Consider the following 19859-nt stretch of genomic DNA (forward strand, 5'->3'; position numbering starts at 1 on the left):
CAGCAGTGAAAAACAGACCTTCTTTGTAACCAAGAGCTCTTTTCTTAGACTTAAGACTCCCTTAGCAAGAGGGTACAAATAAATGCTTGAGCACTGGAAACCCAGATAAAAACACTGTGCTGGTCAAATGATGATTATTGGAGAAGAATCTACAACTACTAACTTACTAAAACAGCACAACCCCTAACAACAATCTATAACCATTGTTCTTAAACCTGGAGATAACTGTGAAGAATTGCAGTCTTACTCTTCATCAAAGAAACTTTCATTTGCAACAGCCAGAGACCATTACAGAGATCCACAACCAATCAAAGCACAGTGGTGGAGTCTAATCAGAATGGACACATCCACAGAACTCTCCTGGACGTAAGATAAGACAAGGGAACACTATCCAAGAGGAGGCTGAAAGATCATTAAAGCCAGAGGGTCAGGGAATTTGTTCTAAGACTGTGTTTCCTAGTAATATCAGAAGAAACACACATAAAATCTCACAAATATCACTGCCCAAACATGAGTGAAGAAGAATCGCACTAATACATACACAAACTCCTCAGAGTAAAACCCATGAGGCTTCAATCCTACTGAAAGGATGATAGATAACTGAGGAAACTGGGGACAGAAGTGGTAAATACCCAGGGAAGGATACAGCAATTCTCTGTCTAGTGGCAAAAAGCCAGTCATGAAAACATACATACAGGTATTATTATATAGAATGAACAGGTTATATTTAGGAATATGTGTGTGTGTGTGTGTGTGTGTGTGTGTGTGTGTGTGTGTGTGTGTGTGTGTATGTGTACAGATATTCTTAAACACAATCACTGACAATTAAGATGAAAAGAGACCATGAATTCTGGGAAGAAAAGTGGGTTGAAATTGTAGGATATAAAGGGAGAAATGGATATGGAGAAAGGCTGCAATTGAAAAGCAATCTTATAAAAAATAGATAATTCTCCTTGAAAACACGAAAAGAATCTGTAATTAAGAAGCAATCTACTTCTTCAAAAGGATGAACTTATTACAATAAGAGACAAATTTGACTTATCACAGTGAAAGTTTCTATGAATTTATCATTGTGGTATTACAATGGTTTCCTAAAAAGTGAAAAACAGACTTTCTTTTGAAAATAATATACCATTACTCAATAAATAGCAAACATAATATGAATGAATACAGATAAAAACTAAACACAACAAAACAAGTCACCTGGGCCTGCTTCTTCATATTCAAAAAGTCCGCCTTGGTCTTTCCATGGTTTGGTCACTGTTTTGCCCTTGTGTTGTTTCTCAGCTTCATTGAGGTATGAAATGAAAAACAAAGATTATATACATTTAAAGCTAGACTACATTATGTTTAATCTACTATGTTTTCCAAATAATAAAGCTTCCACCACTAATGCATATTCTCTACTATAGCCTGTCATAAAGAAGGCTACCATCATTATCACCTGATGTGTAACACTGTCCATCACAGCATGGTAGCTCTAAGTATGCAGCAGTGGAACACAGACCTTCTTTGTAACCAGGAGCTCTTGTACTGAAATAGCTCAACAAGAGGGAGAGCATGACTGGAACTGAAAATCAGGTAAAAGCTCTGTGCTGGTCAAATGATGGTTATTGGAGAAGAATCTACAGGCACTAACTTACTAAAAAAGGCACAATCCCCAACAACAATCTATAAACGTTGTTCTTACACCTGGAGATAACTATAGTCTTTACTTATTTTTAAATGAACTTTCATTTGCAACATCCAGAGACCATTACAGAAATTCACAACCAATCAAAGCAGAGGGTGGTAGAATGCAATTAAAATGGATACATCTCCAGAAGTCTCCTGAACAAAAGATAAGACCCAGGGAACACTACCCAAGAAGGGAATAAAAGATCATCAGAGCCAGAGGATGAGGGAATTTTTTCTAAGACAATGTCTCCTAGTAATATCAAGAGAAACACAAATAAAATCTCACTAAAATCACTACTCAAACATGAGCTAAACAAGAATGGCACCAATACATACACAAGATAGATAGAGAAAAGCCCACTAGGCTTCAACCCTACTCAAAGGATGATAGAAAACTGATAGAACTAGGAATAGGAGAGGTGGGAATAGCCACGGAAGAATACACCAATTCACTGTGTGCTGCCTAAAATCCAGCCATGAAAACACACATATAGGTATTATGAAACAGACTGAACCAGTTATATTTTGGAATATGTGAGTCTGTGCATAGATATTCTTAAATAGATTCACTAAAAATTAGTGTGAAAATGAGCCATGAATTTTGGCATAGAGAAGGGGGTTGATATGGGAGGTTTTGGAGGGAGGAAAGGGTATGGAGAAAGGTTGCAACTAAATGATAATTTCATAAACAATCAGATCAATTTCCTTGAAAACATAAAAAGAATCTGAAAAGAAGAAGCAACCTAATTCTCCAAAAGGATTAACTTATTATTATCAGGGACTAATTTGACCCAGCACAGTGAAAATTTCTATTAATTTATCAATGCGGTATTACACTGGTTTCCTAAAAAGTGAAAAACAGTCTTCCTTTTGAATACATTACTCAATTATTCAATAAATAGAAACATAAGGTGAAGCAAGAGAAATGAAAACAAAACATAACAAAGCAGTCACCTGGGCCTGCTTCCTCATATTCAAAAAGTCCGCCTTGGTCCTTCCATGGTTTGGTCACTGTCTTGCCCTTGCGTTTTTTCTCAGCTTTATTGAGGTATGAAACAAAAAATGAAGATTATGTACATTTAAAGCTAGAATACATTGTGTTTCATCAACTAGGTTTTCCAAAATAATAAAGCTTCCACCACTAATGCATATTCTCTACTATAGCCTGTCATAAAGAAGGCCACCATCATTGTCACCTGATGTGTAACACTGTCCATCACAGCATGGTAGCTCTAAGTATGCAGCAGTGGAACACAGACCTTCTTTGTAACCAACAGCTCCTTACTTGGACTTAAGACTCATTCCACAAGAGAAAGAGATTGCCTGGCACTGGAAACCCACCTAAAATTCTGTGTGGGTCAAATGATGATTATTGGAGAAAATCTACAACTACTAACTTATTAAGACAGCATAATCCCTAACAGCAATTTATAAACATTATTCTTATACCTGAAAATAACTATAGTCTTTACTCTTCATCAAAGAAACTGTTTTTTGCAACAGCCAGAGACTTTTACAAAATTCCACAACCAATTAGAACAGAGTGTGGTGGAGTCCAATCAGAATAGATGCATCTACAGACATCTACAGAACTCTCCTGTACATAAGATAAGGCTCAGGGAACACTATCCAAGAGAGAGTAGCTGAAAGATCATCAGAGCCAGAGGGTCAGGAAAGTTGTTCCAAGACTGTGGTTCCTACTAATATCAGGAGAAACAAACATAAAATCTCACATACATCTCTGCTCAAACATGAGCTGAAGAAGAATGGCACCAATACATACACAAACTAAACAAAGAAAATCCCAGGAGGCTTCACCCTACTCAAAGGATGACCGAAAACTGAAAAAAAACTGGGAACAGGAGGGGTGAGAATACCCCGGGAAGGTTACAGCAATTCTCTGTCTGGTGCCAAAAAGCCAGTCATGAAAACATATAAACAGAGACTATTATACAGAGTAAACAGGTTATATTTAGGAGTGTGTGTGTGTGTGTGTGTGTGTGTGTGTGTGTGTGTGTGTGTACACATAGATATTCTTAAATACAATTCTAACAATTAGTGTGAAAAGAGGCCATGAATTTTGCTATAGAGAAAGGGATTGAAATGGGAGGTTTTGGAGGTTGGAAAGGGTATGGAGAATGGTTGCAATTAAATGATAATTTCATAAACAATGAGATAAATTTCCTTGAAAACACAAAAAGAATCTATAATGAAGAAACAATCTAATTCTCAAAAGGATGAACTTATTATAATAAAAGACAAATTTGACCTATCACAGTGAAAATTCTATGAATTTATCATTGTGGTATTACACTGGTTTCCAAAAAAAGTGAAAAATCGTCTTCCTTTTGAAAACATTATACCATTATTCAATAAATGGCAAACATCATGTAATAAATACAGATACAAACAAAACAAAGCAAAGCAATCACCTGGGCCTGCTTCTTCATATTCAAAAAGTCCTCCTTGGTCTTTCCATGGCTTGGTCACTGTCTTGCCCTTATGTATTTTCTCAGCTTTATTAAGGTATGAAATGAAATACAAAGATTTTATACACTGAAAGCTACAACACATTATGTTTAAACCACTGTTTTCCAAATAATAAAGCTTCTAATACTAATGCATATGCTCTACTATAGCCTTGTCATAAAGAAGACTATCATTATGGTCACCTGATGTGTAACATGCACATCATAGCATGATAGCTCTAAGTATACAGCAGTAGAACACAGACCTTTTTTTAATCAAAGAAGATTTAATTGGACTTATGGCTTGCTGAACAAGTGGGAGAGCATTCCTGGCACTAAAAACACTGTGCTGGTCACGTGATAAGTATTGGAGAAGAATCTATAACCACTAACTTACTAAAATAGCATAATCCCTAACATGCATAAACATGTATAAACTTAGTTCTTTCACCTGAACATAACTGTAGTCTTTACTCTTCATCAAAGAAATTGTTGTTTGCAACAGCCAGAGACCATTACAGAAATCCACAACTAATTAATCAGTTAGTGCTGGAGCCCAATCAAAATGGATATATCTACAGAACTTTCTTGCACATAAGATAAGGCTCACGGAACACTACCCAAGTGGGACAGAAAGATCATCAGTCAGAGTGTGAGGGAATTTGTTCTAAGACTGTGTCTCCTAGTAATATCAAGAGAAACACACATAAAATTTCACAAACATCACTGTCCAAACTAAGTTGAACAGGAATGGCAAGAATACATACACAAACTGCTCAGAGAAAAGGCCATGGGGCTTCAACCCTACTCAAAGGATGATAGATAACTGAGGAAACTGGGGACAGAAGTGGTAAATACCCAGGGAAGGATACAGCAATTCTCTGTCTAGTGGCAAAAAGCCAGTCATGAAAACATACATACAGGTGTTATTATACAGACTGAACAGGTTATATTTTGGAACGTGTGTGTGTGTGTGTGTGTGTGTGTGTGTGTGTGTGTGTGTGTGTGTGTGTGTGTGTACACATAGATATCCTTAAATAAAATCACTAACAATTATTGCAAAAAGAGGCCATGAATTTTGGCATAGAGTAGGTGGTTGACATGGGAGGTTTTGAAGGGAGGAAAGCATATGGAGAAAGTTTGCATTTAAAGAGAATCTCAAAAAAAGAAATAATTCTCCTTGAAAACATGAAAAGAATCTATAATCAAGAAGCAATCTAATTCTCCAAAAGGATAACTTATTAAAATAGGAAACAAATTTGACTCATCACAGTGAAAATTTCTAAGAATATATCATTGTGATTCTTATACCCGCTTCCTTAAAAGTGCAAATCAGTCTTTTTTTCTAAAATCATTACACCATTATTCAATATACACTATACATTATGTGAATCAACAGAGATAAAAACAAAACATAGCAAAGTAGTCACCTGGGCCTGCTTCTTCATATTCAAAAAGTCCACCTTGGTCTCTCCATGGTTTGGTCACTGTCTTGCCCCTTTGTTTTTTCTTACCTTTATTGAGGTATGAAAAACAAAGATTATATACATTTAAAGCTCGAACACATTATGTTTAATTCACTATTGTTTTCCAAATAATAAAGCTTCCAGTATTAATGCATATGTTCTATTAAAGCCTTGTCATAAAGAAGGCTACCATCATTGTCACCTGATGTGTAACAATTACCATCATGGCATTATAACTCTAAGTATGCAGTAGTGGAATACAGACCTTCTTTGTAGCCAAGAGCTCTTTACTTGGACTTAAGACTCACTTAGCAAGAGGGTACAGATGCCTAGCACTGGAAACCCAGCTAACAACTGTGCTGGTCAAATGATGATTATTGGAGAAAAATCTACAACCACTAACTTACTAAAACAGCACAACCCCTAACAACAATCTATAACCATTGTTCTTACACCTGAAGATAACTGTGAAGAATTGCAGTCTTACTCTTCATCAAAGAAACTGTCATTTGCAACAGCCAGAGACCATTACAGAGATCCACAACCAATCAAAGCAGAGAGTGGTGGACTCCAATCCTAATGGATACATCTACAGAAGTCTCCTGTACATAAGATAAGGCTCAGGGAACACTATCCAAGAGAGGGCTGAGAGATCATCAGAGCCAGAGGGTTAGGGAACTTCTTCTAAGACTGTGTTTCCTAGTAATATCAGGAGAAACACACATAAAATCTTACACACATCACTGCCCAAACATGAGCTGAACAAGAATGGTACCAATATATACACAAATCAAGACAGAGGAAAGCACAGAGGCTTCAAACATACTCAAAGGATGATAGAAAACTGAAGGAAACTAGGAATAAGAGAGGTAGGAGTACTCAGGGAAGAACACACCAATTTACTGTCTGGTACCAAAAAGCTAGTCATGAAAACATACATACAGGTATTATTATACAGACTGAACAGGTTATATTTAGGAGTGTGTGTGTGTGTGTGTGTGTGTGTGTGTGTGTGTGTGTGTACATAGATATTCTTAAATACAATCACTAACAATTAGTGTGAAAAGAGGCCATGAATTTGGGCATAGAGAAGGGCGTTGAAATGGGAGGTTTTGGAAGGATGAAGGGGTATGGAGAAAGGTTGAAATTAAATGATAATTTCATAAAAAGTGATTATCAATCTCCTTGGAAACATGAAAAGAATATGTAATCAAGAAGCAATGTAATTTTCTAAAAGGATGAACTTATTATAAGAGACAAATTTGACTTATCATAGTGAAAATATCTATGAATTTATCATTGTGGTACTTACACTTGTTTCTTTATAAGTGAAAAACCATCTTGCCTTCTAAAAACATTACACCATTATTCAATATAAGGCAAGCATCATGTGAATCAATATAGATAAAACAAAATAAAGCAATAACCTGGGGCTGCTTCTCCATATTCAAAAAGTCCGCCTTGGTCTTTCCATGGTTTGGTGATTGTTTTGCCCTTCTGTTTTTTCTCAGCTTTATTGAGTTATGAAATAAAAAAAAAAACAGACATTATGTATATTGAAACCTAGAACCCATTATGCTTAATCTACTGTTTTCCATATAATAAAGCTTCTAATACTAAAGAAGGCTATCAATTTCAGGGGATGTGCAACAATGCCCTCATGGCATGATAACTCCAAGTATAGAGCAATGGCACGTATACCTTCTTTGTAACCAACAGCTCTTTACTTGGACTTAAAACTTGCTCAACATGGGGTGAGAGTAACTGGTACTGGACACCCAGCTTAAAACTCTGTACTCATAAAATGATTATTGTAAAAGAATCTACAACCACTAATTTACAAAACAACACAATCCCGAACAACAATTTATAAACATTTGTCCTCATATCCTAATGTAATTGTAGTCTGTATTACTCACTAGTGCAACTTCTCTTTGCAAGACAGACAACACTACAGCAATCCACAAGCAATGAAAACAGACATGTGGAGCTCAGTCACAATGGATCCGTCTACAAAACACTCCTGCACTTAAGGTAAGGCTCAGGGAACACTGCCCAAATGGGGGTAGAATGATTTTAAGGGCCAGAAGATAGGGGAGCTTGCTGTAAGACTGTGTCACTCAGTAATATCAGAAGCAACACCCATAAATTCTTACTAACATGATTGCCCATATGTGAACTGACAAGAATGGCACCAATACATATGCAACTGGATACAGTAATGTCCAATGTGCCTTTCACATTTCCAAAGAAATATAGGCAACTGAGGAAAGCTAGGAACAGGAGAGCTGGCTTTCTCCAAGAAAGAATATAGTAATTGGTTGTCTTATGCCAAAAAGCCAGCTCTAAAAATATACATACAGGTACTATTATACAGATTGAACATGTTATATTTAGGACTATAAATGTGCGTGTGCATGCACGTACACACACACACACACACACACACACACACACACACACACACACACACACACACACACACACACACACCTATACATGTAGTAGAGTTAGTCAGAAAACGAGGACATGGATTTTCCAGAGATAAGGAGGGTTTTTTTGGGGAGGCTTTAGAGGGAGAATGGAAAGGGAGAATAGTTGTAATTAAATTATAATCTCAAAAACAGAGAACTTCTCATGTAAAACATCAAAATAAAATATCTATAAGCAAGAAACAATCTAATTCTCCAAAAGAATGAACTTATTAGAATAACAAGCAAATTTGACACAATATAGTTAAAATTTCTATCAATTAACCAATGTGCTACTTACTTTTTTTTTTTTTAAACAAAAAACAATCTTGCCATCTGAAAACATTACACCATTATTTAAATGCAGGAATCATCTTGTGACTCAGTGTAGAAAAACAAAGCAAAGCAATCACCTGGAGCTGCTTCATCATCTTCAATAGTTATGATTTCATCTTTCCAAAGTTTGGTGACTATTTTGCCCTTGCGTTTTTTTCTCAGCTTTGTTGAGGTATGAAATGAAAAAAAATTATGTATATTTAAAGCTAGTACACATTATGTTCCATTCAGTATGTATGCCAAGTAATAAATTTTAATGCTAATGCATACCCCCAATACAGTGTTGTTATAAAAGTAGGCTACCATCATGTTCATGCAATGTGTAACAATGCCCATCATGACATGATAACCCTAAGGATGCAGTAGTAGCACATATACCTTCATGTTAACCAGCAGCTCTTTACTTGGACTTAAGAGCCACTCAACAAGAGGAAGAACATGCCTGATACTGAAACTAGCTAAAAAAAAAATCAGTGTGAGTGAAGTCATGATTTTAGGTGTGAATCTATAACTACTATTTCAGTAAACCAGCATAATCACTAACAAGAATCTATAAATATTTGTCCTTATAACCACAGATAATTGTAGTCTTCTCTCTTCATCAGGAAAACTTCTCTTTGCAACAGACAGAAATGACTACAAAAACCACAATCAATCAAAATGCACATTGGTGGAGTCTAATCCAAATAAATAAATCTACAGAACAGTCCTGCACCTAAAGTAAGGCTGAGGGAACACTGCCCATGATACAATGGAAAGATTCTATGAGCCAGAGGGTCAGAGAGTTTGCTATAAGACTGTGTCTACTAGTAATATCAGAAACAACACCCATAAAGTCTCACCAACATGAGTGCCCAAACAGGAGCTAAACAGGAATGACACCTATACATCTGCAAACTAGACAGAGAAAAGTCTACCAGGCCACAACCCTATACTAGAAACATTATAGCATTATTGAATATACAGGAATAATAGTGTAAATCAATATAGATAATTTTTCTCAGTGTTACTGCTGTATGTACAAAATGAAAATTTAAAAAAAATGTACATTTAAAGCGAGAAGGCATTATGTTCCATTTGTCCTGCCTTTACTATACTTCCTGCCTGGCTACTGGCCAATCAGTGTTTTATTTATACAGAAAGACATCCTCAGCATGTATGCCAAAAAATAAAGCTTCTACTACAGTGTAGTCATGAAAAGGCCACCACCTTAATCACTTGATATGTCACAATTCCCATCGTGGCATGATGACCCTAAGGATGCATTAGTGACACACATACCTTGGCAGTAACCAACAGCACTTTACTTGGACTTAAGACCTACTCAACAAGAGGGAGACTATGCCTGCTATTTGAAACCCAGGTAAAACCTCAGTGCTAGTGAAGTGATGGTTATTGGAAGAAAATCTACAACCACTAATTTGCTAAACCAGCTTAATTTCCAACAAAAATCTATAAACATTTGCCTTCACACCCACATATAATTGTTGAGTTCACTATTCACATGCCAAAGTGAAAAGAGAAAAGTCCACAATGCATCAACCCTATACAGTGAAATATAGACAACCAAGGAAAGGTGGAAACCAGAGAAGTGGCCTTCCTCAAGGAAAAGTACAACAATCAGTTGTCTAGTGCCAAAAAGCCAGCCCTGGAAACATACATAGAAGTAGCATTATACAGACTGGACAGGTTATATCTAGGAATACATTATATATGTATATACACATGCACATATGCATGCAGTAACAATTAGTGAGAAAAGAGGCCATGAATTTGAAGAGCAGGAGGGGTATATGGTACAGTTTGGAGAGAGGAAAAGGGAAAGGGAGAAAGGTTAAAATTAACTTATAATCACAACCAAGAACTTTCTCTTTTAAGACCTAAAAGAGTTTATAATCAGAAAACCATCTAATTCTCAAAAGGATGAATTTACTAGAATAACTATCTAATTTGAATTATCACAGTGAAAATTTCTATCAATTTATCATTGTGTTACTTTTGAATGTTTTTTTCTCAAAATGAAAAAGTATTTCCTTCTGAAAACACTACACCATTATTCAATACACAGGAATCACCTTGTAAGTCAATATAGATAGGTAAAGCAACACAATCACCTGGGGCTGCTGCTTCATCTTCAAAAGGTGTGGCCTGTTCTTTCCAAGGTTTGGTGACTCTCTTCCTCTTGGGTTTTTTCTCAACTTTGTTGTGTTATGAAATGAAAAACAAAAGTTATGTACATTTAAAGCCAGAACACATTGTATTGAGTATGTATGCCAATTATGAAGGTTCTAATCCTAATGTACAGACTCTAATCTTGAAAAGACTCAGGTGATACACAGCTTCATAACATGCTCATGTGATATGCAGCTTCCAGTTACCTGGCAACCAAATCTAGTCAGTTTTAATATTCTGATGAAGACTGATTGCCAGGCTAATTTTGATTATGTTCCCAGCAATAAATAAATAAATAAAAACCAAATAAACCAATGAGATAGTTCAGTATCAACACCTTAAAAACTTACTTATTAATAATGAAGTTTACATAGTAAAATCTACTAATTCTAACTAAACAAGCCTTTGAGTGAGAGAGATGAAACTATAAACATATTCAAGATCAACTACATTTACTTGGAGTGTTTTACTTTACAAATTCAAAGAGTAGTCAGTCTACTTCTTTGCTTTTTCCATACTCAAAGATGATATAAATATGCATACAATAAACTTGTGACAACAAGTATCAAAATTTTGTGCAGCTCTGACATCCTACTTTTACTTTTCACCAAAAAAAAGGCAGTCTATACTCTGCTGCCAGGGCGAATGTAACATCATTTTACTTCCACTATAACTTTCCCACTCATTTTTAACCAGTTCATCTATTTACAACCAGCTTCATCTTATTTCATTTTAAACAACTACCTTCTATTCCAGGTTTAAGACTTATTGGTTATATTCTATACCATGACACCAAGAATCTTGTTAGTTTTAATCTGCTGAACATTCCACAAATATATGTCATGCCCCAATGAGAAATGTAGCTGATGCTCAAATGGAAGCCCCTGTCCTACTCACTGTGGTTCATATTGCTAAACAGTGCTATAAACACTACCACAGAAGAAAAGTAATCAACAAGAGACAGGTCTGTTATCCTTGTGAGCTACAATAACCAGCTACTGGCACAGTAACAGCACAAACATTATAGGACTAACAAAGTACTTTTTGATTGAATTTAAGGTCCACTCCATCAGCTATAACTCATACCTGACACTGTTAGTGAGACCAAGAACCTGTGACAAGATGTCACATTTCAAAGGCCAAATCCTATTAACAAGGTTCAGAATGGACACAGCAATAAAACAACTCCTAACAATATATTGCTATACTCATTAATTTATCACTCAAGCATCATCAGAGAAGCTTCTTTAAGTGGATAGTAATTAGCAAAGAGACCTACAACTGGACAATGTTCAGAGTGTTAGAGATTTTGGAGTGCCCAACCTTAAATAGGATGCCTGTACCACACCTTTCACTCAAAGCTCAGGTAACTATGTGGAAAAGCAGACCGAAAGATTCTAGGCAGAAGTAGAAAAGCACTTCTCCCAGATAACATTTTTCAGAAACAACAGATGAATATAAGGACTCAGAAAGACTGCAACAGCTCAGGTCTCACAAATCGCAGCATGGAAGAGGGAAGCTGATCACAATTTCCAGCCCTAGCCAAGAATTCATAACTGCTAGAAAAGAGAAAATCAGTTTTCTTCCACCGAGTAATACTGAGTATATCAACCACATACCAAGGCAGGTCACAAGCTCAGTAGTCAGTTAACACAAACCAGACGCAGCTCAGTGTGGTGATATTGTGTTCCACAAAATATTGTGCACCCTAATAAACTTATCTGGGGTCAGAGAACAGAACAGCCACAATATTAAACATAGAGGTTAGGCAGTGGTAGCACACGCCTTTAATCCTAGCATTCCAGAGGCAGAGATCCGCCTGGATCTCTGTGAGTTCAAGGCCACACTAGAAACAGCCAAGCATGGTGACTCATGCCTTTAATCCCAGGAAGTGATGGCAAGAAGCAGAAAGGTATTTAAGGTGTGAGGACGAGGAACTAGAGCCTGGTTAAGCTTTTAGTCTTGTGAGCAGCAGTTCAGCTGAGATCCATTTGGATGAGGACTCAGAAGCTTCTGGTCTGAGGAAACAGGATCAGCTGAGGAATTGGCGAGGTGAGGAAGCTGTGGCTTGTTCTGCTTCTCTGATCTTCCAGTGTTCACCCAAATGCCTGGCTCCAGATTTGTTTTTATTAATAAGACATGCAGGTTTGTTTTTATTAATTAGACATGTTTTTATTAATAATTCATGCAGCTCAGTGTGTGTGTGTGTGTGTGTGTGTGTGTGTGTGTGTGTGTGTGTGTGTGTGTGTGTTTCAATTTTTTTCACGAGATAAAGAAAATGAAGTTGGATAGGTAGGGATGTAGAAAACAATTTGAAAGGAGATTGGGGAGGGAGAAGAGTATGACCAAAGTAAATTGCATGAAATTTAAAAAAATGAATAAAATCATTAAGCAAAGAAAAATACTTTTAAGCAAAGATGCAACATAAGCAAAGTTTAACATACATTAGCATTTCATATAATTAAGAAATAGTCTAATCCTCCACCACCACCAAAAAAAAGGCTTCTGTGAGAAAAACCAGCAACTTTGAACTAGGCCTGGTGAAAATTTCCAGCAGTTTATCATTCAGCTACTTTCTGCATTTGTTTTCTTAAAACAGCAAAGAGTCTTCTCTTCTGACACTACACCATTATTCAAGTAGAGGAATTATCTTGCAAATCAATAGATCAATATAGAAAAACAAAGCAATTACCTGGGGCTGTTTGGACATCTTTCCCTGGTCTGGCTTCATCTTCCCAAGCTTTGGTGAATCCTCTGCCCTTGGGTTTTTTCCCAGCTTTGTTGAAGTATGAAATGAAAAATAAAAAATGATGTACATTTACAGATAGAACTCATTATGTTCCTGTATGTATGACAAACAATAAAGCTTCTTATCATAAAATATACTCTCTTCCTACAGTGTTGTCATGAAAAGACTACCATCATGCTCACATGATACACTGCTTTGTTGCCTAGTAGCTCAGTTTAGATGATTTTAATATTTTCTGTGAAGACAACCACCTGGTTATTTTTGTAAGTGTTTGTAGTTAAAGAAATATCAGTATCAATGCCTTCAAATTTAGGTTATTAGGAAAAATGAATTTTACCTAGCAAACATTACTAATTATAAATTTAAACACTTTGTAGGTAGATATGAAACACACACACACACAAAAAATACTAACATTTTGAGGGTTTTATTTTTTTAAGTTGAAACAGTCTACTGCTTTGTTTTTTCATTACCCAAAGACCATAGAGTATGCATAAACATGACCTGGGATAGCAAACACCCCATCTTTCTTCAGCCTTTATATTCCACTTCTACTACTCACCAAAAAAGGACAGAGTCCATCCTCTGTTGCCAAGGCAAATATAAGATCACTTAACTGGCATCATAAATTTATCCATCATTTACAACTAATACACCTATATGCACCAAACTCACTTCATTCTTAGCAACTACCTTCCACTCTAGGTTTAAAACATTCAGTTAAAAAAAATAAAATAAAACCCTCTAGTAATATTACTTACATTACTTTTTCTTACATTCTCTTCCTGTCATCAGTTTCAGATGTTGATCAGGACCAGAACACCTATGCCTCATCACATTGACATCATCACTAAAGATTCCAGCTAAGGCCCAGAAATAGTTATTCTAGGCAATTTCTGAATCTCTTCTATCTCCAAGACTACAGTGTCTCTTTATCTACTGCTGTGGGATAATGCTTTTGTACACTGGTTTAATAAAATGCTGATTGGCCAGTAGCCAGGCAGGAAGTATAGGTGGGATAAGCAGATAAAGAGAATTCTGGGAAGAGGAAGGCTGAGTCAGGAGATACCAGCCTGCTGTCCAGGGAGCAGCATGTAATGGCACACAGGTAAAGCCACATAACACGTGGCCACATACAGATTAACAGAAATGGGCTGAGTTAAAGTGTAAAAGCTAGTCAGTAGTAGGCCTGAGCTAATGGCCAAGCAGTTTTAATTAATATAAGCTTCTGAGTGATTATTTTATAAAGCAGCTGCGAGGTCCATGGGACTGAGCTACAGTATACCTTCAACTCCTTTACTCGGTATCTTTAGTTTCATATGATCATGTTTTACACTCTCATTGCAAAGTTTATCCATAGTTCCCTTAGATTCCTTCTGGTTTTCTCTACTCCTGATGCAACTTGCATTCAACTGTCCACCTCCACCAATACTTCTAAATGATTATCACCTCTAAGCAGTGAGTCAGCTCCTGACTAAGTCACATACTCATTTACTTCCTTCAATAAGAAGCAACAGTATAAAGATAAGCAATCTGGTTCTGTAAACAGCTAGACAATAAACATTCTGGCGGTCACATATGGTCTCTTTCACATATTCTTCTTTGTCTGATTGTTTAAGAAAAAACTAACCAAAGAACATAAAAACAAATCTCATCCCATATGCTACATAGGCTGTATATTGTTCTATGTAAAGTCCAAGCTAATCTTTATAGAGGATTCACTGTTTTGATTTTTAAGTATATTTCCAGGCTACAATGTTTTCTTCTGCTTAAGTTCCTACCTCTATCTCTCTCTGTTCCATTTAGCAAAGCATTCAATCGTCTACTTTATATGAAGAGTAAAATCTGTCTTTGTGAATGACTTTAATGATACCATTACACCATCTTAAAACATTCCTTGGTGCTGAAGAGGTGGACAGCTATAAAGAGTGCTTGTGGCTACCCTTCCACAGGACCACAGTTCATTTCCAATATCTACATCAAGTGGCTCACAACTGCCTGTAATTTTACTTCCGGAGAAACAATGCTCTATTCTGTCCTCTTATGACACTGGAATGCATGTGAAAAAATACATACAGCTCAATTAAATCTTTCATGTTCCTAACTCTTCCATGTCTAAATATAATGCTAAAATGGTAAAAATTGTAGACAATGAACTCAAAGTCTAGTTTTAAAAATGATTAATGACTTCAAATTATTCTCAACTGAACAAGCAAATACAGGGAATTCAGGGCTAAGATGAGAAATTCAGCAACTTGCATATAAAACTCAGTACAGAGATAGAGATTATGAAAAGAAGAACTAAGCAAGGAAAAACTTAATAAATCAAAATTTAAAATTCTGTGAACCACAGGCCCTAGGAAAGGAAGGGCGAGATACAGGCTTGACGATCCTGAGTGTGGAAGACCTGGCAGGGACTTCATTGTCACACCTTATCTCCTTCAATGGGAATCTCCAGTTGTGTATCACATGAATAATGAAGAAACCCAACTACAAACTAAATGGCCATAGGAATACTCTTAATGATTTATCCTGTAGACCAAACAAACAGACAAACAAACAAAATACATAGATTGAAGGGAATGGAGGGTAGGAGCAAAGAATAGAGGAAGAAATTTGGGGAGGGATATATAAAGTGAAAGGCCTTTCAAAAAAGGCCTTATGGGACCTTTCTATGGTAGAAAGGTCCTGAATATTAAACATATACACATATAAAATCAGTTTAATGAAGTGACCATGTACTAGAAGGACACTATCATAATCAGACAAGACATGTTACAAAATAAAAAAAAAAAAAACCTGTGCCAGCTATGGGTTATAAGTGTTGGTCAAACGGCTTTACCCCAATACTATAGGCCAGTGGTTCTCAACCTGTGGGTCATGACCCCCAAAGGGATTGCATATCAGATACTTACATTGCAATTCCTAACAGTAGCAAAGTAACAGTTATAAAGTAGCGATGAGATAATTTTATGGTTGGGAATTACCATAACATGAAGAATTGTATTAAAGAATCACAGTATTAGGAAGGTTGAGAACCACTGCTATAGGCCATTGCCAATGCTACTGGTTACATTCTAAAACTTGATGGAAAAAATCTCAAAGTAGTTTTAATTTCTGAGCATACCACAAACTTTTGTCAAGGCCATGGAATAATCTAGCTGGTAATCAACTGCAAGTTTCACCCCACTGGCTATGAATCATAGTGTTAAAAGGTGTTATATATATTAACAGAGGAGAAAAGTAATCTTCAATCTTACCTGTCTACTAACACTGTGAATTATAATAACCATGTGCCCACAAGACATGCCAATTAGTAAAATATGAACACAATGTTATGGGAGTTTCCAACCACGTTTTAAATGGATTTAAGGTCCACTCCATAAGATAGAACTAATATCTGACACTGTTAAAGATACAAAGAACCTGTGATTAGATAGGTCCTGTGATAAAGGGATAATGTAACAAAATGACTCCTAATAACTTACTGATATACTCATTGATTAGTACAATCACCCAATCCTCTTCATAAAAGCTTCTTGCAGTAGATGATTAGCAAAGAGACCTACAACCTGACAACTCAGAGAATGAGACACTTTGGAACTCAACTCTAAATGAGATGTGTGTATCACATCCCTCAAGGCTCAGTTATTGACATCGAAGTAGGCAGAAATATTTGAGCCAGAGGTATAAAAGGACTTTGATTATACAGTGTTTTCCAAACACAAAAGAGCAGATGCACAAAGGAACTCAAAAAGACCATAACAGAATGCACATGTCTTGTACAAGCTCAAGACTCACAAAATCCCAGCATGGAGGAGGGGAGTAGATATAAAACACAGCACTACCCAAGAATTGATAGTTTCTGGGAAAGGGAAAATCAGTTCTCTTCAAGGGGGTAACATTGGTTATATCAACCACACTCCAAAGCAGGCCACATATTCAGAAGTAGCTAGATAACACAAATCACTCTCCCATTTTTTATGTGCTTCATTTTTTTGGTGGGGGGTTTTTCTGTGTAGCTTTGGAGCCCGTCCTGGAACTCACTCTGTAGACCAGGCTGGCCTCGAACTCACAGAGATCCACCTGCCTCTGCCTCCCAAATGCTAGGATTAAAGGCTTACACCACCGCTGCCTGGCTGTGTTTCATTTCTTAAGAAATAGAAAGGCCATCAAATTGAAGGACAGACACATGAAAAACAATTTTGGAGGACGTGGGAGAGGCGAAAGAATATGAACAAAATAAGCCACATGAAATTTTCAATGATTAAATAAATAAAATAATTAAATGAAGAAAAGTAAAAAATTTTCAACCCAAAGTACAACAAAACTGAAGTTTCTCATACAGTAGATTTTCATATAATCAAGAAATAGTCTAATTCTCCAAAAGGAGGCTTTTCTTAGAACAACCAAAAATCCTGGACTAGAGCAGTGAAAATTACCAGCAGTTAATCACTGGGCTACTTTCTGCATTTGTTTCCTTAAAATAGAAAGGTGGCTTTCCTTCCGAAACTCTACTCCATTAATCAATATAGAGGAATTATCCTGCAAATCTATATAGAAAAACAAAGCAATCACCTGAGGCTGTTTGGACATCTTTCCCTGGTCTGGTTTCTTCTTCCCAAGGTTTGGTAAATCCTCTGCCCTTGGGTTTTTTCCCAGCTTTGTTGAGGTATGAAATGAAAAACAAAATGGATGTACATTTACAAATAGAACTCATTATGTTCCTGTACACATGCCAAATAATAAAGCTTCATATAACATGAAAAGTCTACCATCATTATCATCAGAGGTGCAGTCTACTATTTTACTTCTTCCTTACCCAAAGACCATGTAACGTGCATAAACAGGACTTGTGATAGCAAATACTCCATTTTTATACAGCCTTTTAATGCCATTTTTGTTAATTACTAAGAAGAAAGTAATCTATCCTCAGCTACCAGGGAAAATATGAGATCATTTAACTGTGGCCATAACTTTACTCCCCATTTACAACCAATTCACTTAAATATACCACCAGACTCATTTATTTTTACAAACTGCCTTACATTTCGTGTTGCAAACTCCTATTTTAAATAAAGAACTCTAGTAATATTACTCACACTCCTTGTCATCATTATCAAGATTTTCATCAGGATCTGACCACTGATACCCCATCATATTGACTTTATCACTAAAGATTCTAGTGACCCTAACATGGTTATTCCTGGCAATTTGTGGATCTCTTCTATCCCCTAAAACAACCCTTTGTCTACCTTCAACTCCCTTACCTGCTATCTTTAGTTTCAGACCAAAAGATCATGTTTTATACTCTCAATGCAAAGGTTTAGCCACAGTTCCCTCATTTTCATCCAAGTCATTAGGCTCCTGCTGGATTTGCTCTATTTCTGATGCAACTTGCACTCAACTATCTATCTCCACCAATATTCCTAAATGAAGTATCCCTTTCTTCAACACTCCTGAGTAGTGAGTCAGCTCTCACCTCCAAGTCATTTGTCATCAACTTCCTCTAGCAGAATCAACAGACTAGAGGTTAGCAATCTTGTTTTGTGAAGAGCTAGACATTTGTAAATAGTAAACATTCTGAAGGCCATATACAGTCTCTGTCATATAAACCTATTTGTGTGCTTTCTGTTAAAAATAAAACCAATGAATATAAAAACCAAACACATGTCACAACCCCATGGACTGGATAAGACTCTTTGAAAATTCTATATTAATCTCCAAGGAGGAATCACCCTTGTAATTGATTTTATGGTATATTGTCATTCTATAGTGTTTTCTTCTGCTTAAGTTACTACATCTATCTTTCTCTGCTCCATTCAGCAAATGACTCAACCCTCCACTTTATATGAAGACTAATGTCTGTTTTTATGAATGACCTTAACTATCCCTTCACATTATTTTAAAACATTCCTGGGGACATGAAGGGAAGGTTCAGCAGTTAAGAGCACAAGATGCTGCCTTTACAAAGGACCAGAGTTTATTTCCAACACTTGTATCAAATTGTTCACAACTACATTTCAGAGTAACTACAGTTCCAGAGGATCCAATATCCTGTTTTATTCTCTGAAGATGCCTGCATGTAAGTGTAAAAACATATATGCAGACACACATACAGATGATTAAAAAAATCTTTTTAAGTTCCTAACTCATCCACAAGGAAATCAAAAGACACTTAAATGGTAAACATTTGGGATAAAGAACTCAAAAGTCTAGTTTTAAGGATGACTAATTATCCCAAATTGGATTCAAATGAAGAGATAATAAATTCAAACAGTCAGCTCAGTGATGAGAAATTTAGCATCTTGCATAGATAACAGAACATAGTGATTTTGAACAAATTATCTAGGCAAAGAAAACTCATTAAATCAAAATTTAAAACTCAATACACCACTGGCCCCAGGCAGGGAGAAGGAGAAGATATAGGACTACATGGTGAGTGTAGAAGGCCAGACAGAGACTATGAGTGCCATATCTCATCTCTTTCAGGAGGAATCACCAGTTGCATACATATCTG

At 36.3% G+C, this 19859-nt stretch overlaps 1 protein-coding gene across 13 annotated transcripts in view; it reads right to left on the reverse strand.

Annotated features, from left to right (window-relative positions):
- Scml2 (Scm polycomb group protein like 2) overlaps nucleotides 1–19859 on the reverse strand; it is a 101301-nt gene that overhangs the window by 34869 nt on the left and 46573 nt on the right. For 12 of the 13 annotated variants that reach the window (XM_052721794.1, XM_052722356.1, XM_052722242.1 and 9 more), the window contains exons 11-13: nucleotides 17918–18001; nucleotides 13283–13366; nucleotides 10533–10616 (exon numbers count right to left, since the gene is read on the reverse strand). In XM_052721794.1, coding sequence (XP_052577754.1) covers nucleotides 10533–10616; nucleotides 13283–13366; nucleotides 17918–18001 — 252 coding nt within the window. Of the gene's footprint in view, nucleotides 1–1203; nucleotides 1288–2631; nucleotides 2716–4109; nucleotides 4194–5575; nucleotides 5660–7038; nucleotides 7123–10532; nucleotides 10617–13282; nucleotides 13367–17917; nucleotides 18002–19859 lie in introns of all 13 variants that reach the window. The other variant, XM_052722460.1, reaches the window with a different exon arrangement.

The sequence above is a fragment of the Peromyscus californicus genome, unplaced genomic scaffold (assembly GCF_007827085.1).
Source record: "Peromyscus californicus insignis strain IS unplaced genomic scaffold, ASM782708v3 Scaffold_10__1_contigs__length_136768540, whole genome shotgun sequence".
NCBI classification, from domain to species: Eukaryota; Metazoa; Chordata; class Mammalia; order Rodentia; family Cricetidae; genus Peromyscus; species Peromyscus californicus.